The sequence below is a fragment of the Pinus tabuliformis genome, chromosome 4_2, assembly GCF_031772625.1.
Source record: "Pinus tabuliformis cultivar Carrire ecotype Pingquan chromosome 4_2, CPIR1, whole genome shotgun sequence".
Taxonomy (NCBI): domain Eukaryota; kingdom Viridiplantae; phylum Streptophyta; class Pinopsida; order Pinales; family Pinaceae; genus Pinus; species Pinus tabuliformis.
The window spans coordinates 467,779,577-467,794,653 of record NC_142304.1 but is presented as its reverse complement, the minus strand read 5'-3'; the positions used below and the strand labels follow the sequence as shown (position 1 = coordinate 467,794,653).

Here is a 15,077-nt window from a genome sequence, read left to right as displayed (position 1 = left end):
TATTTAACAGGGGTAATCTATGTATTCCATTGTCATATCTTTTGGACCACCATGTAGTTAACAGCTTGAAAAGGGCCGAACGATCGTCATACTGATCCCAAATGAAATTAATTCTCATACCAGAAATGAGGAATTAATTTGAATATCTTTTGCCATATTCATAATATTTTTTAAAAGGAGTAAAAGGTAGCAAACGTGTAGAGAGAGTTTAATTTCAAAGAAAATTTTCATAAATATTACTAATTCGTTGGGGTATAAAGGCATTTAATTACCAAATTTCTTTGTGGTTTCAAAGACTTTTTAATTTGAATTTCTCATTCTTATAGTAAATGTGATTTTTATTGTTAATGTTTATTTTCCAAATAATTAAATGTGTTTATTAAATTGGGAATTAATAAATTTTATGAATGAAATATGCAAATATATTAGGTACTATTTAAAATATATTTTACAATTAAGAAAAAATAAATAAAAGTTAACAAATGTATGAAGCATCTAATTTAACTCCAATGAAGGCTTCCATAAATGTTATGCAATGGTTCGGAATCATTATCATTAATAATTTGAAATGTCAGTGGTGGTGTATCATGGTATTGCAAGTGCAACAAAAATAATGATAAATCATATAAAACCATGGATAAACATTCTAATAAATTCAAGATTTTTAGTTTTCCATTTGTCAAACAATTTTGACCAAGAATGTAAATTTGACTTGATGAAGTTGTTCTTTTAATTGTAATTGTAAATCTAGCTTCCAAAACCAAATTGTCCTATTGCAACATTCAATGTATGCAACTCCATAAATCACAAATGATTCTTCCTAAGTTTGAAGCAAAATTTTGGTGTCCCTTTCTATTACTTTGAATATACTGAAAATGTCATAGTTGTAGAATTTTTTTAATACAACGTCACATAGTAGTTGTTAAGGAGTGTCCATCATTATTTGATATCTCTTTTCACAATATACTCCTAAAATGACATTAAAAAATACTAATTCAAGTATTCATGGATTTGGCAACACAATTTGTATGCACCACGCTTTTTTCATGTTTGAAGGACACATAAGTTGGTGGTCCATTATTTGACCAATCTAGGAGCACACATGAAGGAAAATTTGATAAATATAAAATAGGGGAGGCACCTATCCTAGTGCCTCACCCTTGAAATTAACCGGTAATTAGTGGACGACTACAATGATTCACAACAAGTTGATTTAAGCTCATAGGAGGAAAGATAAAAAGTTAAATCTACCAAAGCATAAGAATTTTGGCCTATTTCACCAAAATTTGATAATAAAAATTTGGGTGAAATTGCAATTTCTTGTTGTTTAAAGTGAAATTTTGAATGTGTAAATAGATTCAATGCATTAAAAGATCCACACGCTAATGTGTAAATAGATTCAATGCATTAAAAGATCCACACGCTAATCAAACTATATAGATTACACAACTCAAACTTACAATTAAAAAAATATACACTCCATTCAGGAAATATTGACCATGAAAAATTCACAAAAAGGGGTCACACCATTTATTAGAGTACACCCTTAAATTTTTGGGCTATTCTATATAGATTACACAACTAAGACTTGCGATTTTAAGAAATATACACTCCATTTAGGAAATATTGACCATGAAAAATTCACAAAAAGGGGTCACACCATTTATTAGAATACACCCTTAAATTTTTGTGCTATTCATTGTTATGTTCAGATCTCATGATCATGATGATGGAGTTTTTAAGGTAGTGGATATGAGGTATCCCAATTTAGTGTGAGATTCTTTTGTCATTATTGTCCCTTTCCTTTCTTTTTCAAGTTTTCATATCTTTACACTAGTTCATGTTTGGGTGAACCTAAATTCGATCAAAAATATGAAGGGGAACATGTATCTAGATGTGGAAATCAGTAATGTGTTATGTACAAGTTGGTAGAGACTACATAGCACATGCAAGTGATAATATAATAAGAGTCTTGTAGAACACTAATGAGAGGTGACCATACTGGCACTACATTAGTAACTAGCATGAAATGTGGGAGAACAACCTATAATTAGAAGAACAAGAATAGACAAGAAACATAGTTGAGATGGTGGTCCAAATTTGATATTAGATATGTGGTTGTAGGAAGTGAAGCATGTGAGAATGGTAGAATAATTTAATTGCCAGAGAGGTGCTCGTATGGGGGTAGATCTCACGTAAAAAGTAAACATGTAAACTTAAATGTAAACATAAATGTAAATGTAAACCTAATGTTTAACATTTTTAACATAATGTTGGCCCTATTTAAAATCAATCTAATTATTATTATGTATAAACACAATATAAATTTAAAATATAAAGAGGTTTACAAACACTAAAAAAAATGTATGGTAAATAAATAAAAATATAAATAAGCCAGAGAGTATGGTAAATAAATATAATTTTTTATATATTTACTCGAAAGGTGTGGTCAATAAATAAAAATATAAATAAACTAGAGGTATGGTAAATAAATAAAACCTCTTTTTATATTTACTCCATAAACCTCTTTATATTTACCAAAACTCAAAAAAGAGGTTTTATTTAGGTGAAGCATGTGGACCAAATACCATGGGACAAATAATTATTAATACCATGGGCGAAATTATTATTAATACCATGCAAAAAAACTATTACTTACCCTAATATTAATATTAAAGGATTAATAATATTATTATTATTAAATCTAATATTCATATTAATGTATTGTAATATTAATATTATTATATTTAATAAATTTGGACTATTACAATATTAAATTTATTATATTATAATATATCATGATATATATATTAACTCTAGATATATATGGGTGGGAAGAATATAGACAAAGTGATAGAGATGGAGAGATAGAGGGAGTGGCAAGGGAGAGATGGAGATAAACTAAAGGAGAGGAGGAATGAAGAGAGAGAGAGAGAGGGAGAGGGAGACACAAGGATGGAGGGGGGAGAGAGAAAAAGAGAGAGGGAGGGAGATAGCGAGAGGATTGGAGGGCAGAGAGAGAGATGGGGGAAGAAAGAGGAGGGTAGGAGAGAAAGGGAGAAGGAGGAGGGTAGGAGAGAAAGGGAGAGAGAGGAGGAGAGAGGAAGGGATAGAGAGATGGAGTTGGAGGGGGAGAGAGGGAGGGAAGAAGAACGACATAGAGAGTGAGAAGTGCAGAGAGAGAAAGAGTGACAAGGGAGAGATGGAGAGAGAGAGTGTATTTTTAGGGATGAGATAAAGATACAAAAAAGGAGAGATAGAGAGAAGGATAGAGGAAGGTTATAGTAACATAGTTGGAGAGAGAGAAAGAGAGTGATGGGGGAAGAGATAGGATTGGATAGAGAGAGAGAGAGAGAGTGATGGGGGAAGAGAGAGGGAGGTAGGAGAGAAAGGGAGAGAGAGGAAGAATGAGATGTGGGACTTTAGAGAGAGGAGTCGATTGATGGGGGAAGAGAGAGGATTGGAGAGAGAGAGAGAGTGATGGGGGAAGAGAGAGGGAGATAGGAGAGAAAGGGAGAGAGAGTAAGTATGAGAGAGTAGACTTGAGAGAGATGAGGAGGGAGGTAGTGAGAGAGGAGGAGAGAGGGAGGGATAGGGAGATCGAGTTAGAGGGGGAGAGAGGGAGGAAAGAAGAAATACATATAGAGTGAGAAGTGGAGAGAGAGAGGGAGTGATAAGTGAGAATAGAGAGAGAGTGTATGTTTTGGGTGAGATAAAGAGATAAAGAAGGAGAGATAGAGAGAATGGGCAAGAGAAGGAGAGAGGAGAGAGGGAGGCATATAGTAATAGAGTTGGAGGGTGAAGAGAGAGAGGAAGGACAAGATCAACCTAAGACATATTTAGCATATTTTAAATGATTATATTAATATTATATGAATTTACATATTATTAACAAAATTAATTATATATTCGTTAGATTTTCTTTGGCCACACACGACTGAAACTAGCCTAGATCCATCTTAACTCTGGATCTATCAAGCGCTAAGAGGGATAAAATCTCTCAAGGTGCAAAACTTTCCTCAAGTTTTGCACTCAAGAAAGAGGTTGCACCTCGAGAGATTTGATCCTTCTTGGCGCTTGCTAGATCTAGAGTTAATATGGATCTAGACTGGTTTAATAGAAGCCAAGGTTGACAATATATAGAATTTTTTGAGCACATACATGGAGGGAAATGGACACTTGGTCTTTCCTCAACAAAATTGACCAAATATACTGAGTGAAGCCAAATGGGGAACTATTATTTTTGCAATAGTAGCAAGTATTCATCTAGGAAGGGTTCAAGAAAGGGTCTTATATGGGATAACATTAAAAAAAAATTAGTATATATTTTCAACTTCTAGTTAATTTCAGGATAGTAAGTACATAAACTTACATACCATATCAGAATGTATAATAGTTAGTGGGATAATTCAATCTATGTAGGTTGTTTCTACTCAATTTGGCTTACCCTTCACTTGGTCCATTACTATTCTCTTCTTGTCACCAAGTTTTCTAAATCCCTTTGATAATTCACTCACCCTCACATGTGCATAGCCTCAACAACCAATTCAATTATTTAACTTTGTATTCATAGATTAATGTTACTTTTACCGTGGGTATCGATCCATACTATTAGCTCATGATTGATCCATACTTTTACCGTATCAGAGATCCTTCGAAGCCCCCAACTCCAAGTGCAATACAAATAAACATCCATGACAGAGTGATATGACCTTTTCCAAATCTCCATACCATATACCATTCAAATTCCTTACCTCCATGTGCTAGATGATTAAGCACACATGATCGTGGGTACTCACAACATCCTATTCTCTATACCATATATTGATTTAATTCTTTTTCTCCAAGTTCTAGCACCCAATATTGTAGGCTATAAACTCAATCTTATATCCATATTAGTTAGGTGTTCTTTGTTCACAAATATTTGGTATACATAATGATAAATGAAAAAAATATCCAACTTTCCTGCAATGGTTAAAAAATTTCTCATCACATTAGACTCTTCATACAAGACTATTCTCAGGTAGCCCAACATAGGGCCCACACTAGGCTAGCCATTAGATATACTAACTATGGTGCAAATAATTGGTTTTTTAGAATTTTTGCCAAATAAAAAGTACACAAGAAAACCTCGGCAAGTAGGGTCTTGACACAAGTCCCGAGACCTCATGGATTTCCATGTCAATCCATGGTTGAACCTATCACAACCTACTATGTGGTTCTTTTTCTCAGTAATCTTTGCCCCATCATACCTGCCAATAAATATTAGATAATGGCCATGACTTTTAATATAAGAATTTCACTCCAATGTGTTATAAAATGTAACTATGTTTGGACTTCAGTAATGTACTTGATTCATTATGTAATGTACTTGTCAAAAGAATAACGGAAATAATTTTTATTATTGAAATAATGAATTATTAAAGCATGGGTTTCATGCTTGGGTCATCATTATATTAGTTAAATTCCCCATTGAGGACTCTTAGGATTAATATTGAGTTTATAGATTCACTTTATACGAAGAGACCCTTCTTAGGCTTTCGAACCATTTAAAAAGGTTTTGTATCAATTCAAATATGAATTATGTACCCTCCATATCATGTTAGCCTAAGGGAGATCAAGTCAGCCTAAGGACCCCCATTTGACCCACAAGAATCCTATATCTTGAAGGAGGTAAAAGTCATTTGAACCAACTCACTCTCAAGTAAGTTCACTATCTCAAGAGGAGCTAGAGAAGTGCAAAGTTTGTTTTCGTGAGAAGGAAATAAATGTGTGTTTGTGGAAGTCTTTAGAGAAGAACAAAATTGAACTTTTGGTGCCTCTCTCCCTCTGTTTTGTGGTCTCTGTTGGGAGATCGAAGTCTCCTAATATTTTGTTATTGCCAGAAGCTACATGTTGCCGAAAGTTGATGCCTAGTCGAAGTTTTTGGAAGGGGTCGAAGATCTGGGAGGCTGACATGGTGTGGAGGGAAAGTCTGGTCTTAGTCTAGGGTAAAGGGTCTCAAATAATACTGTTGAAAGGAAGAATTATCTTGACTGGGTTTTCCACACGAGGGGGGTTTTTCCTTTGCATGTGCCTATATATTGTGTCTCTTGTTTTGTGATCTTCATACATTTATAATTTCTTGGTGAAAGATTAGATAATAAAGAAGTAAAAGGAGCCAACACACTCACAGGTAATTATCAAGAAAGGAGAATCAAACCCTAATATAATATCTTTAATTTTACAACATGGTATCAAAGCTAGGTTCAAGAGAATTCGAAGATCACTTTGTTGGCATAGGTTCTCCCTCTATGGTGAGCTACATAAGATTGGGTTACAACACTGCTGCAAGATGGATTAGGAACACCTGTCACTGTCTATTACTTATTCAACAAAGTCAAGGGTCAAGGATTCTTGGTTACCTTTACAAGATATCTTACTGAAGACAATGCATGGATAATTGATAGTGGAGCATCGATGCACATGACAGGTGAAAGAAAGAAACTTCAAGTGCCATCAAAGGAATCATCCTCTTATGCAATGGAATTGGGTGAAAAGAAAAGCTATGTTGTTAGAGGCCTGGGATCTACATCATTGAAGCTAGATAATGGATCGAAGTTGCATCTCAACAACATTATCTATGTTCCAGGTTTGAAAAAGACTACTTATATTTCTTTTTTAGAAGATAAAGGGGAAAGGATTTCTTTTGTTGATGTAAAAGTATTGGTTTGGGAAAAGAACTCTAGTATTGACAAAGCTAGGGTTATTGGCATTCGTGAAGGAAGCCTTTATTGAGTTATCACTCCATCTCCTCAATCTTTGGTTCATATGGAAATAAGTCCCATTGATCTATGGAATCGAAGGTATGGTCATCTTCATTATAGGGTAATCCCTACTCTTAGTCAATTGGTTCATGGTGTTCCTGATATGAGGTTAGATCATGAAGGTCTATGCAAGGGATGCTCTTTGGGGAAGCATAGTAGAAAGCCATTTCATAATAGTGAAACTAGGTCTAAACAAATATTAGACCTCATCCATTATGATGTATGCGGGCCCATTTCTGACAAATCACTTGGAGGTCATCTCTACTATGTAACATTCATTGATGACCACTCGAGGAAGAAATGGCTCTACCTACTCAAAATTAAAGACGAAGTATTTGATAATTTCAAGGATTTCAGGGTTGAAGTGGAAATCCTAACTAAAAGGAAGATAAAGACTCTAAGGTATGACAATGTGGGGAAGACACTTCTAAAGAGTTAATTTCATATTGTAAGAATGGAGGTATTAAGAGGGAGCTCATTGTTCCCTACTACCCCGAATAAAATGGATTGGCCGAAAGGAATAATAGGAAAATTGATGAAGGCATTTGAACAATGCTACTTAATCAAGATCTACCAAATTTCTTATGGGGTGAAGCAATGATGACTTCCGTGTACATTCAAAATAAAAGTCCTCATAAGAGGCTTGATAATACTACACCTTATGAAGTATGCACAAGAAAGAAGCCAAGTGTTGATCATCTTCGTATATTTTGAAGTCCAACATATATCCATGTTTCGAAGGACAAGCAAAAGAGGTTGGAATTGACAAGCATGAAGGGAATATTCATTCGCTGTAGTCTTTCCTCAAAAGCATATAGAATTTAAATAAAGGAAGGAAGACACATTGAAGTAAGAAGGGATGTCATATTCAATGAGAATCAAGCTTACAAGAAATCAATGGATATTCCCATTGATTCTGATGATGAATAAGTTGCCATATTTGAAGAAGAAGAAGTTCATCATGAGAACTCTACTACAAATGATGAAGAAGAAGGACAAAGTGAACCTATTCAATCAATGGTTATCCCAACCACAAGGAAGAGGCCAAATTGTTTGAAATCTACATTAGAAGATGTTGAAGGACATGAAGCTGTGAAAGGGTCCTCAAGGAAAGTAAGAAACCGAAAAGGTATTCTGGTTACGCTGCATATATAACAAAGTTTATTGAAGTCGAACCATTTACATCCCAGGAAGTTGAGCATGAAAAGGTTTGGAAGAAAGCTATTCAGGGAGAATATCAATCTGTCAAGAAGAATGGGGTTTGGGAAATCATTCCTAGACCTAGTGACAAATTGGTTGTCACATCAAAGTGGATCTATAAGATCAAACATGTTATTGTTGGAAGTATAGACAAGTACAAAGCAAGGTTCATCGCAAAGGGTTTCTTCCAAAAGGAAGGCAATGAATATTAAGAAACCTTTGCACCTACAACAAGATACACTACCATTACATCGTTGCTTTCATTGGTTGCTACAATGGAGTGGAATATCCATGAAATGGATGTTAAGACCACATTTATAAATGGAACCATTGATGAGGAAGTGTACATCGAACAAGTTGAAGGATTCTAATAGAATAGAAGGGACTCTCGTTTTTGTAGACTCAATAAGTCCCTATATGTCTTGAAACAAGAACCAAGCGCATGGTATGAAAGAATGGATGCATATCAACTCCGAATTGGGTTCATGAAGAGTATTGGTAACCTGAATCTATATATCAAAGTTGTGAATAATGAGCCCATCATTATTCTACTTTATGTGGATGATCTATTCATTACTAGTGATACTACATCATGACATGTAGATATTACATCTATCCTAGCATGCTTGTATTTTCTTCATGTCCTTAAATCATCTGCAAAAAACACAACAATTATTAAACTTTAGTGGTCATCTATGCTTTATTTATGAAGTAACAATTTTCTTTTCGTTAAATTTAATATTTTAAGAAATGTGACTAACCTAATTTGGTAACTTGATAACTGAATTGAAAAATCAGAACATAAAGATATGATGAAATTAAAGGCAATGAATAAATTGAAAGTTGATATATAAGGCATCGAATTAAGCTTTGCACCATTTACACTATAGTGTATCTTTTACTGCATATCCATACAAAACCATCCTACTGACATATAACCTACAACTCATTGGACATATTCATCCAATAAAAAGATATAATCACTTAAACATTCCAGGCCAACATGGAATTTGAAAGTTTTAAAACGTAAGTAGCCAGTAAAAGGAGATGAAAATACAGCATATATATGTTGAAATGAATCTGAACATTTTTTTTTCATTAAATATGTATTTCAAAAAAATACTTACATTTGACGGAAGAATATTTGTAAGGAGACCATTGAATGGAGAACTCGATACCGTGAGGGAGAACGCACGCTGCAGTGGGAAAATCGTTATTATTTGAAAAGCCATCGATACTATCACATAGCATATATAATATATAATCTATTTGGCAGGGTCTACACCACATAATGTTTAAGGGAGTACAAATTCTTATGAAATTCCACCAAATACGTAGGGAGCAATTGAATTTTGTATGAATACAAAAGGAGTTGTCTAACAAGGTAGAGGAATTGTCTAGACGGCCAAAAATATTGGAATTCGGATAGAAAAATTCAAAATTTTTTGTAAAAGCAGTGTTTGAATTATGGTTATGATAGTCGAAATGGATTCAGCACATCAAAAAAGTATAGGACACCTAAAATTTTGAAGTTTAACAACCATAACTTGGATTTACAAAAATCTTGGCCAGATTTTCTCTAAATATGACCAGAATTTCCAGAACTTTCCAAGCAACTCCTCCACCTCGTTAAACTACTGGATAATGCCAAACACTGAAATTTTTTTATACTGGAAAGATATCAACCAATACTGTGTGAGAGCAGTTGAATTTTATATAAATATAATAATAATAAACACAAATTTTATATAAATATAATAATAATAAACACAAATTTTATATAAATATAATAATAATAAACACAAATAAAATTCTTAAAACTGTAAATCTGGACAAATAGAAAACACTGCTGCCCCACATTGCAAGTGCCAAAACCAAAACCAGTCTAATCCAATTTCTCCAAGTTCTCCCAATATAATGAATAATTTTCAATTTATGTTGTAATCCAAGTTTCCAAAACCCTGTAATTCAAGTTCTACGGATATAATGAATAATTTAGCATTTAAGCTATAATCCAAGTTCCCCAAATATAATGAACAATTTAGTGCTCAAAGCAAATTTCGTTCGTTTTATTATAAAAGGCCAGAGGGAAGATTATGCTTTCGGTTATGGGAGGGATGATTATGGCTTTGACTTTGAGGCGTCAAAAAGTGATTTAGGGTCATCGTAGGATTGTTCAAGGCTGTTTGGTCTATTGCAAATAATTGTGAACAAATCCAAGCACCCAAGCCAAGGCTATTTGGTCTATTGCAAATAATTGTGAACAAATCCAAGCACCCAAGCCAAGGCTATTTGGTCTATTGCAAATAATTGTGAACAAATCCAAGCACCGAAGCCTAAGAAATCAATAGCTGCAAATAACTGTTAAACAAATCCAAGCACCCCAGCCAAAGAAATCAATAACTGCAAATCTGGACAAAGAAAACACTGCTGGCCAACACCAAATCAGGGTCATCTCAGGATTGTTCACGTCTATTTGGTGGCCTGAATTGGTCAAGGGAGAACGCCAGATCATGGTTATGCGGATTCTGAGAAACCTCAGAGCAAGAGATGAGTTTCAAGGATGTTTTGAGACAGAACCTAAGTCATCGTACTCCCGGAATATAACCTATAACTCATTGGCAATATTTATCAATTAAATGCAAATATCATTCGCAGTGCAAAATGGAGTTTGACCATTTTGGAATCTTGGAGAGGAAAACCAATGTTTCTTTCACAGCAATACATAAATTTATTATCAGAATCATGACATCATGACAGCGATGACAAGAAAGTACAGTGAAATCTGAACATTCTCTTTATCACACATGTATGTATGCGTTTCTGATAAAATCCCCTATTCTCCTTGGTGCAATCGACAATGGCACCCAACAAAATTACCATAGTCCGTCAAGTAAATGCTTACCTCTGAGGGAGACATCATATTTGCAAGGCTTACGGCGTTGCTCAATCCCTTTTTCTTTGCCCTTAGATTCAATGTCTACGTAACAGGAATAATCTGAGAGAATGGCCGCTGTATTGGGAGAAAATGGTCGCCCAACCGTGATTCCACTACCGGATACCACAACGGAGAAACCCATTCTGGAGCAAGCACCAACACTATGCACCGTATACGCTCTCCAACTCAATCTTTTAACATCTTCACTTTACAGCAGGATCTCAGGAATTTCTCCTCAAAAGCCCTTCGACGCCGGCCATCCATATTCAACAGTGAATTTGGAAGGCTGGGTTTCTCTCGTTTTCTGTGGAACCATGGATCTATGTTGCCGCCTCATCATGGATGCAGATGATCTAATTTAAAAACCAAGGAAACCGCCTCAGCATGGATTTAAAGGATTTAATTAAAAAAACCAAGAAAGAGGATTTAATTTTAAAAACCAAGAAACCGCCTCACCATTGATGTAGAGGATCAGATACTCTGGCACAGCGAGGCGCTCTGGCTTGCTGTTCCCGATACTGTCCACGTCCTGGAAGATCTTCTCAATTGCACTAAAGGAGAAGTCCATATTATCTGGATGAGTGGCGTTCCTAATATTGTTGATCCTAGTCGTCATTATACGCAGGGCTCTCTTTTTTATTGTCCATTCGAGAAAGATTTGCTCTGTTGGAATGATAGGCACCCAACGAAACAAACTTGAGGGAAATAAGTTTTCTCGTTTTTTGACTCTTTGAGGAAGTTGGGAACTCTAAATATGGACACAACGAACTGTAATAGCATTCCTATGGAATATGAATATGAAACCGCCTCAGCATGGATGCACAGGATTTAATTTAAGAAACGAAAAAACATGGATTCAGAGGATCTAAATTTTTTTGTTTGCAGATTACTGTGGTGTGATTTTTGAATGGAGTTCGGATTTTCCACAGTGTTCATGTTTTTAAGTCGACGTTTCGAGTCTGAAACTAGACTCATCATCAGGACAAAATGTGAGGAGAAAAGAAGGAAATGCAAGGTATAAATATGAAGAACCTAGGTTGTGAAGACCAATGGCCGACTCTTTACCTCATTGATGATTAATTTATTATTATCTTTTAGGTTTTTTGATTTCATAATTAATAATATAATAACTCCTTGAATTTATTTTTATTTTTATATTAATATTACCATATTATATTTTTTTATTTTTATCATTATGCTTCATAATTAAATTTATGTTTTATTAATTATGGTATATTTATGATGCTTTTTTTAATTGATTAAAATGAGGTTTTAATATTATTGTTATGTAGGTTTATTTATTATATCTTCTTATAAATTAATTTATTTGTTATTTAAAATCTCTTTTTGTAATCCTTAGATTCCTTAGTATTATTCTTATTAGTATTTTAATATTTAATGCTTTTTTGTTTATATTTATTATTTATATTGTTAATGTTATTCTAATTCTATGTTATTATTTTGCTCTTATAATCTATATTATCATTAATGCTATATACTATGAAATTAGCTCAAGTTCTTCTATATATACCTATTGATATCTCCTATAATAGTTATTTATTATGATATTTATTAATGCTCTACAATGTATACTTATTAATAAATTTATTATTTATCTATTATAATAGATGCTTTACTTATAGTTGCTAATCCATATCATTATATATGTTATTTATTAAGATATTTATTAATGTTCTTCTATACATGCTTATAATATCTATTTAAAGGTTATAATTGTTTTTATATTTGATGAGGTTAATGTTAGCCTTATTATTTAATTAATATTAAAGTTATTAATGCTTCTATTATATGCATCCATTAATGTTTTTTTATATACCCTTTATTAGATGATTAATTTTAATTATATTATAGGAAATTTCATAGGTTTCATCTTGTCTCGGATTCTTTAGGAGCAGCAGGTTAATATTATTAATCTGATTGGCAGGTTAGGAATTTCTAACATTGTTATTAAGATTATTAGCGGGGGTTAGCACGGGGTTCCAATTTTTGCTAATTTCCATGCCACCATCCCTATTAAGGTTTTTAGGATGCTTAATGATTTCAATAGCTTCCCTAACTTTACGTTTGAATTGGTGTTCTACATTAGCAATGACCTTGGTGTCTTCTAAGCAAATGTGATGATTAGTTTTACCAACATGCTCGGCTAGGGCTGAGGACTTGGTTCTTTCGTTACGAATGTCTGCACTATGCTCTTTGAGTCTAATCCTAACCGATCTACCAGTTTCTCCTATGTATTGATCCCCACATGAACATTTGATGATATAAACTCCTTTTTGCTGAAATGGCTCTTGGTTATCCTTAACAGATCTCATTCTTTGCTTAATGGTAGACAAGGGTTTGAAAGCAGTTTTTATATTTTTCTTATTGAGGATTCTGGCTATTTTGTCAGTGACCCCTTGGATGTAAGGAAGGCAGGTATTGGAGGTTGGGTCGTCTTTTGATTTGTTTTTATTGTTAACAGTTTTAGCTTTTTGGATGGCTTTGAATATGTTTTCATTGCTGTACCCTAGGTTGGCAAAGGTTCTTTTAAGGTAGGAAATTTCTTCATCGGTATGGTGTATATCAGAGATTCTATAAGCTCTAGTAAAGAGGGTTTGTAGTACCCCCATTTTTTGGGCGGGGTGGTGATGAGAGTCGGCATGAAGGTAGTTATCTGTATGAGCTTTTTTTCTAAAAACTTTGTGACCAATGGAACCATCCTCTCTTCTAATCAGGAGCATGTCTAAGAAAGGAATGCAATTATTTTCTTCAACTTCCATGGTGAATTTGATGTCTTCGGACAAGCTATTGAGGTGATCCAGGAACTTGCTTAGCTCTTTCTCGCCATGAGGCCAATTGACACTGGTGTCATCCACAAACCTAGCCCAGGATTTGGGTTTTAGTGGATATGAGTCTAGTGCCTTTTTCTCAAATTTTTCCATGAAAAGGTTTGCCACGATAGGTGAGAGAGGTGAGCCCATAGCAACACCTGAAGTTTGTTCAAATATTTCGCCCTGGAAGGAGAAGAAGGTTGAGCGGAGACAGATTTCGGCTAATTTGGCGGTCTGGGGATCTGCTACATCTTTTACTACTTGGATGGCCTCATCTAGGGGAATTTTGGTGAAGAGCTGGACTACGTCAAAACTCACGATTTTGTCTCCAGGTTCTAGCTTGGTGTTTTTTATGTGATTAACAAATTGATTGGAGTCTTTGATGTAAGAGCTAGTCTTACCTACTAGAGGGGATAGAATGCTAGCGACGTACTTGGCTAACTCATAAGTGGGAGACCCTATGGTGTTGACTATGGGTCTAAGGGGGACATCTTTTTTATGAATTTTAGGGGCTCCATAGATCCTAGGGGTGATTTCGCTGTTAGGAGTCAATTTCTTTTTTATTTTATCATCAAGGTTTGTTTCTTTAATGGCTTTCTTAACGAGGTTTGTGATTTTGGAGATGGGGTTTTTCTCAAGCTTTTTGTAACTACCACTGTTGTATAGGTGGTCTTTCATTTTGTTTATATAATCTGCATAATCCATAACGACAGTGGCGCCACCTTTGTCGGCTTTTAAAATGACTATGTCTTTATTATTTCTAAGGCTTTTTAGGGCTTTAAGCTGATCCGGATTTAGGTTTCTTCTGGGTGGCTTGGCTTTTCTAAGGATAACCGCGACCTCTTGTCTGATGAGCTCTTTGTCATCATCCTTGAGCGTCTTAATCCCATCTTCAAGGTTGCAAATGATTTCTTCATTGGGGATTTTGTTAGGGGCTAAAGCAAAGTTAAGACCTTTGTTAAGGACCTCCATTTCTTCAATTTTCAGTTCATAGGAAGATATGTTAACTACTTTTTTATTATTATTTTCTATGTTTTCATTATCTACGATGTTCTCGTGACTTGTGCTAGTGCTGGAACACCTACTCTCTATGTTTCTATTAATAATTTCATTACTATTAAAATGCTTATTAGTACCAGAACTAGAAATGGTATTTGGAGCGTACCTTTGTTTATGGGCGTTTTCTAAGCTACCTGCTCCCTCCTCTGATGCGACTCTCTCATCGTTGATTGGTTGCTGCTCCATCCGCTCGCCGGGTGATCATCTGTCGAGTTTTCTTGATGGGAAACCGTGTTGGCTGTC

General features: G+C 34.6%; 1 protein-coding gene across 1 annotated transcript; it reads right to left on the bottom strand.

Annotated features, from left to right (window-relative positions):
• Window positions 1-12,890: 12,890 nt before the first annotated feature.
• LOC149169992 (uncharacterized) lies at window positions 12,891-14,747 on the bottom strand. Its single transcript, XM_089425413.1, has one exon. It carries the CDS (start codon window positions 14,745-14,747, stop codon window positions 12,891-12,893), a length of 1,857 nt encoding a protein of 618 aa, XP_089281539.1.
• Between the last annotated feature and the right edge of the window lie 330 nt (window positions 14,748-15,077).

Coding starts and splice junctions, on each gene's coding strand:
- LOC149169992 (XM_089425413.1), bottom strand. CDS start 14,747: ATGGAGGTCCTTAACAAAGGTCTTAACTTTGCTTTAGCCCCTAACAAA.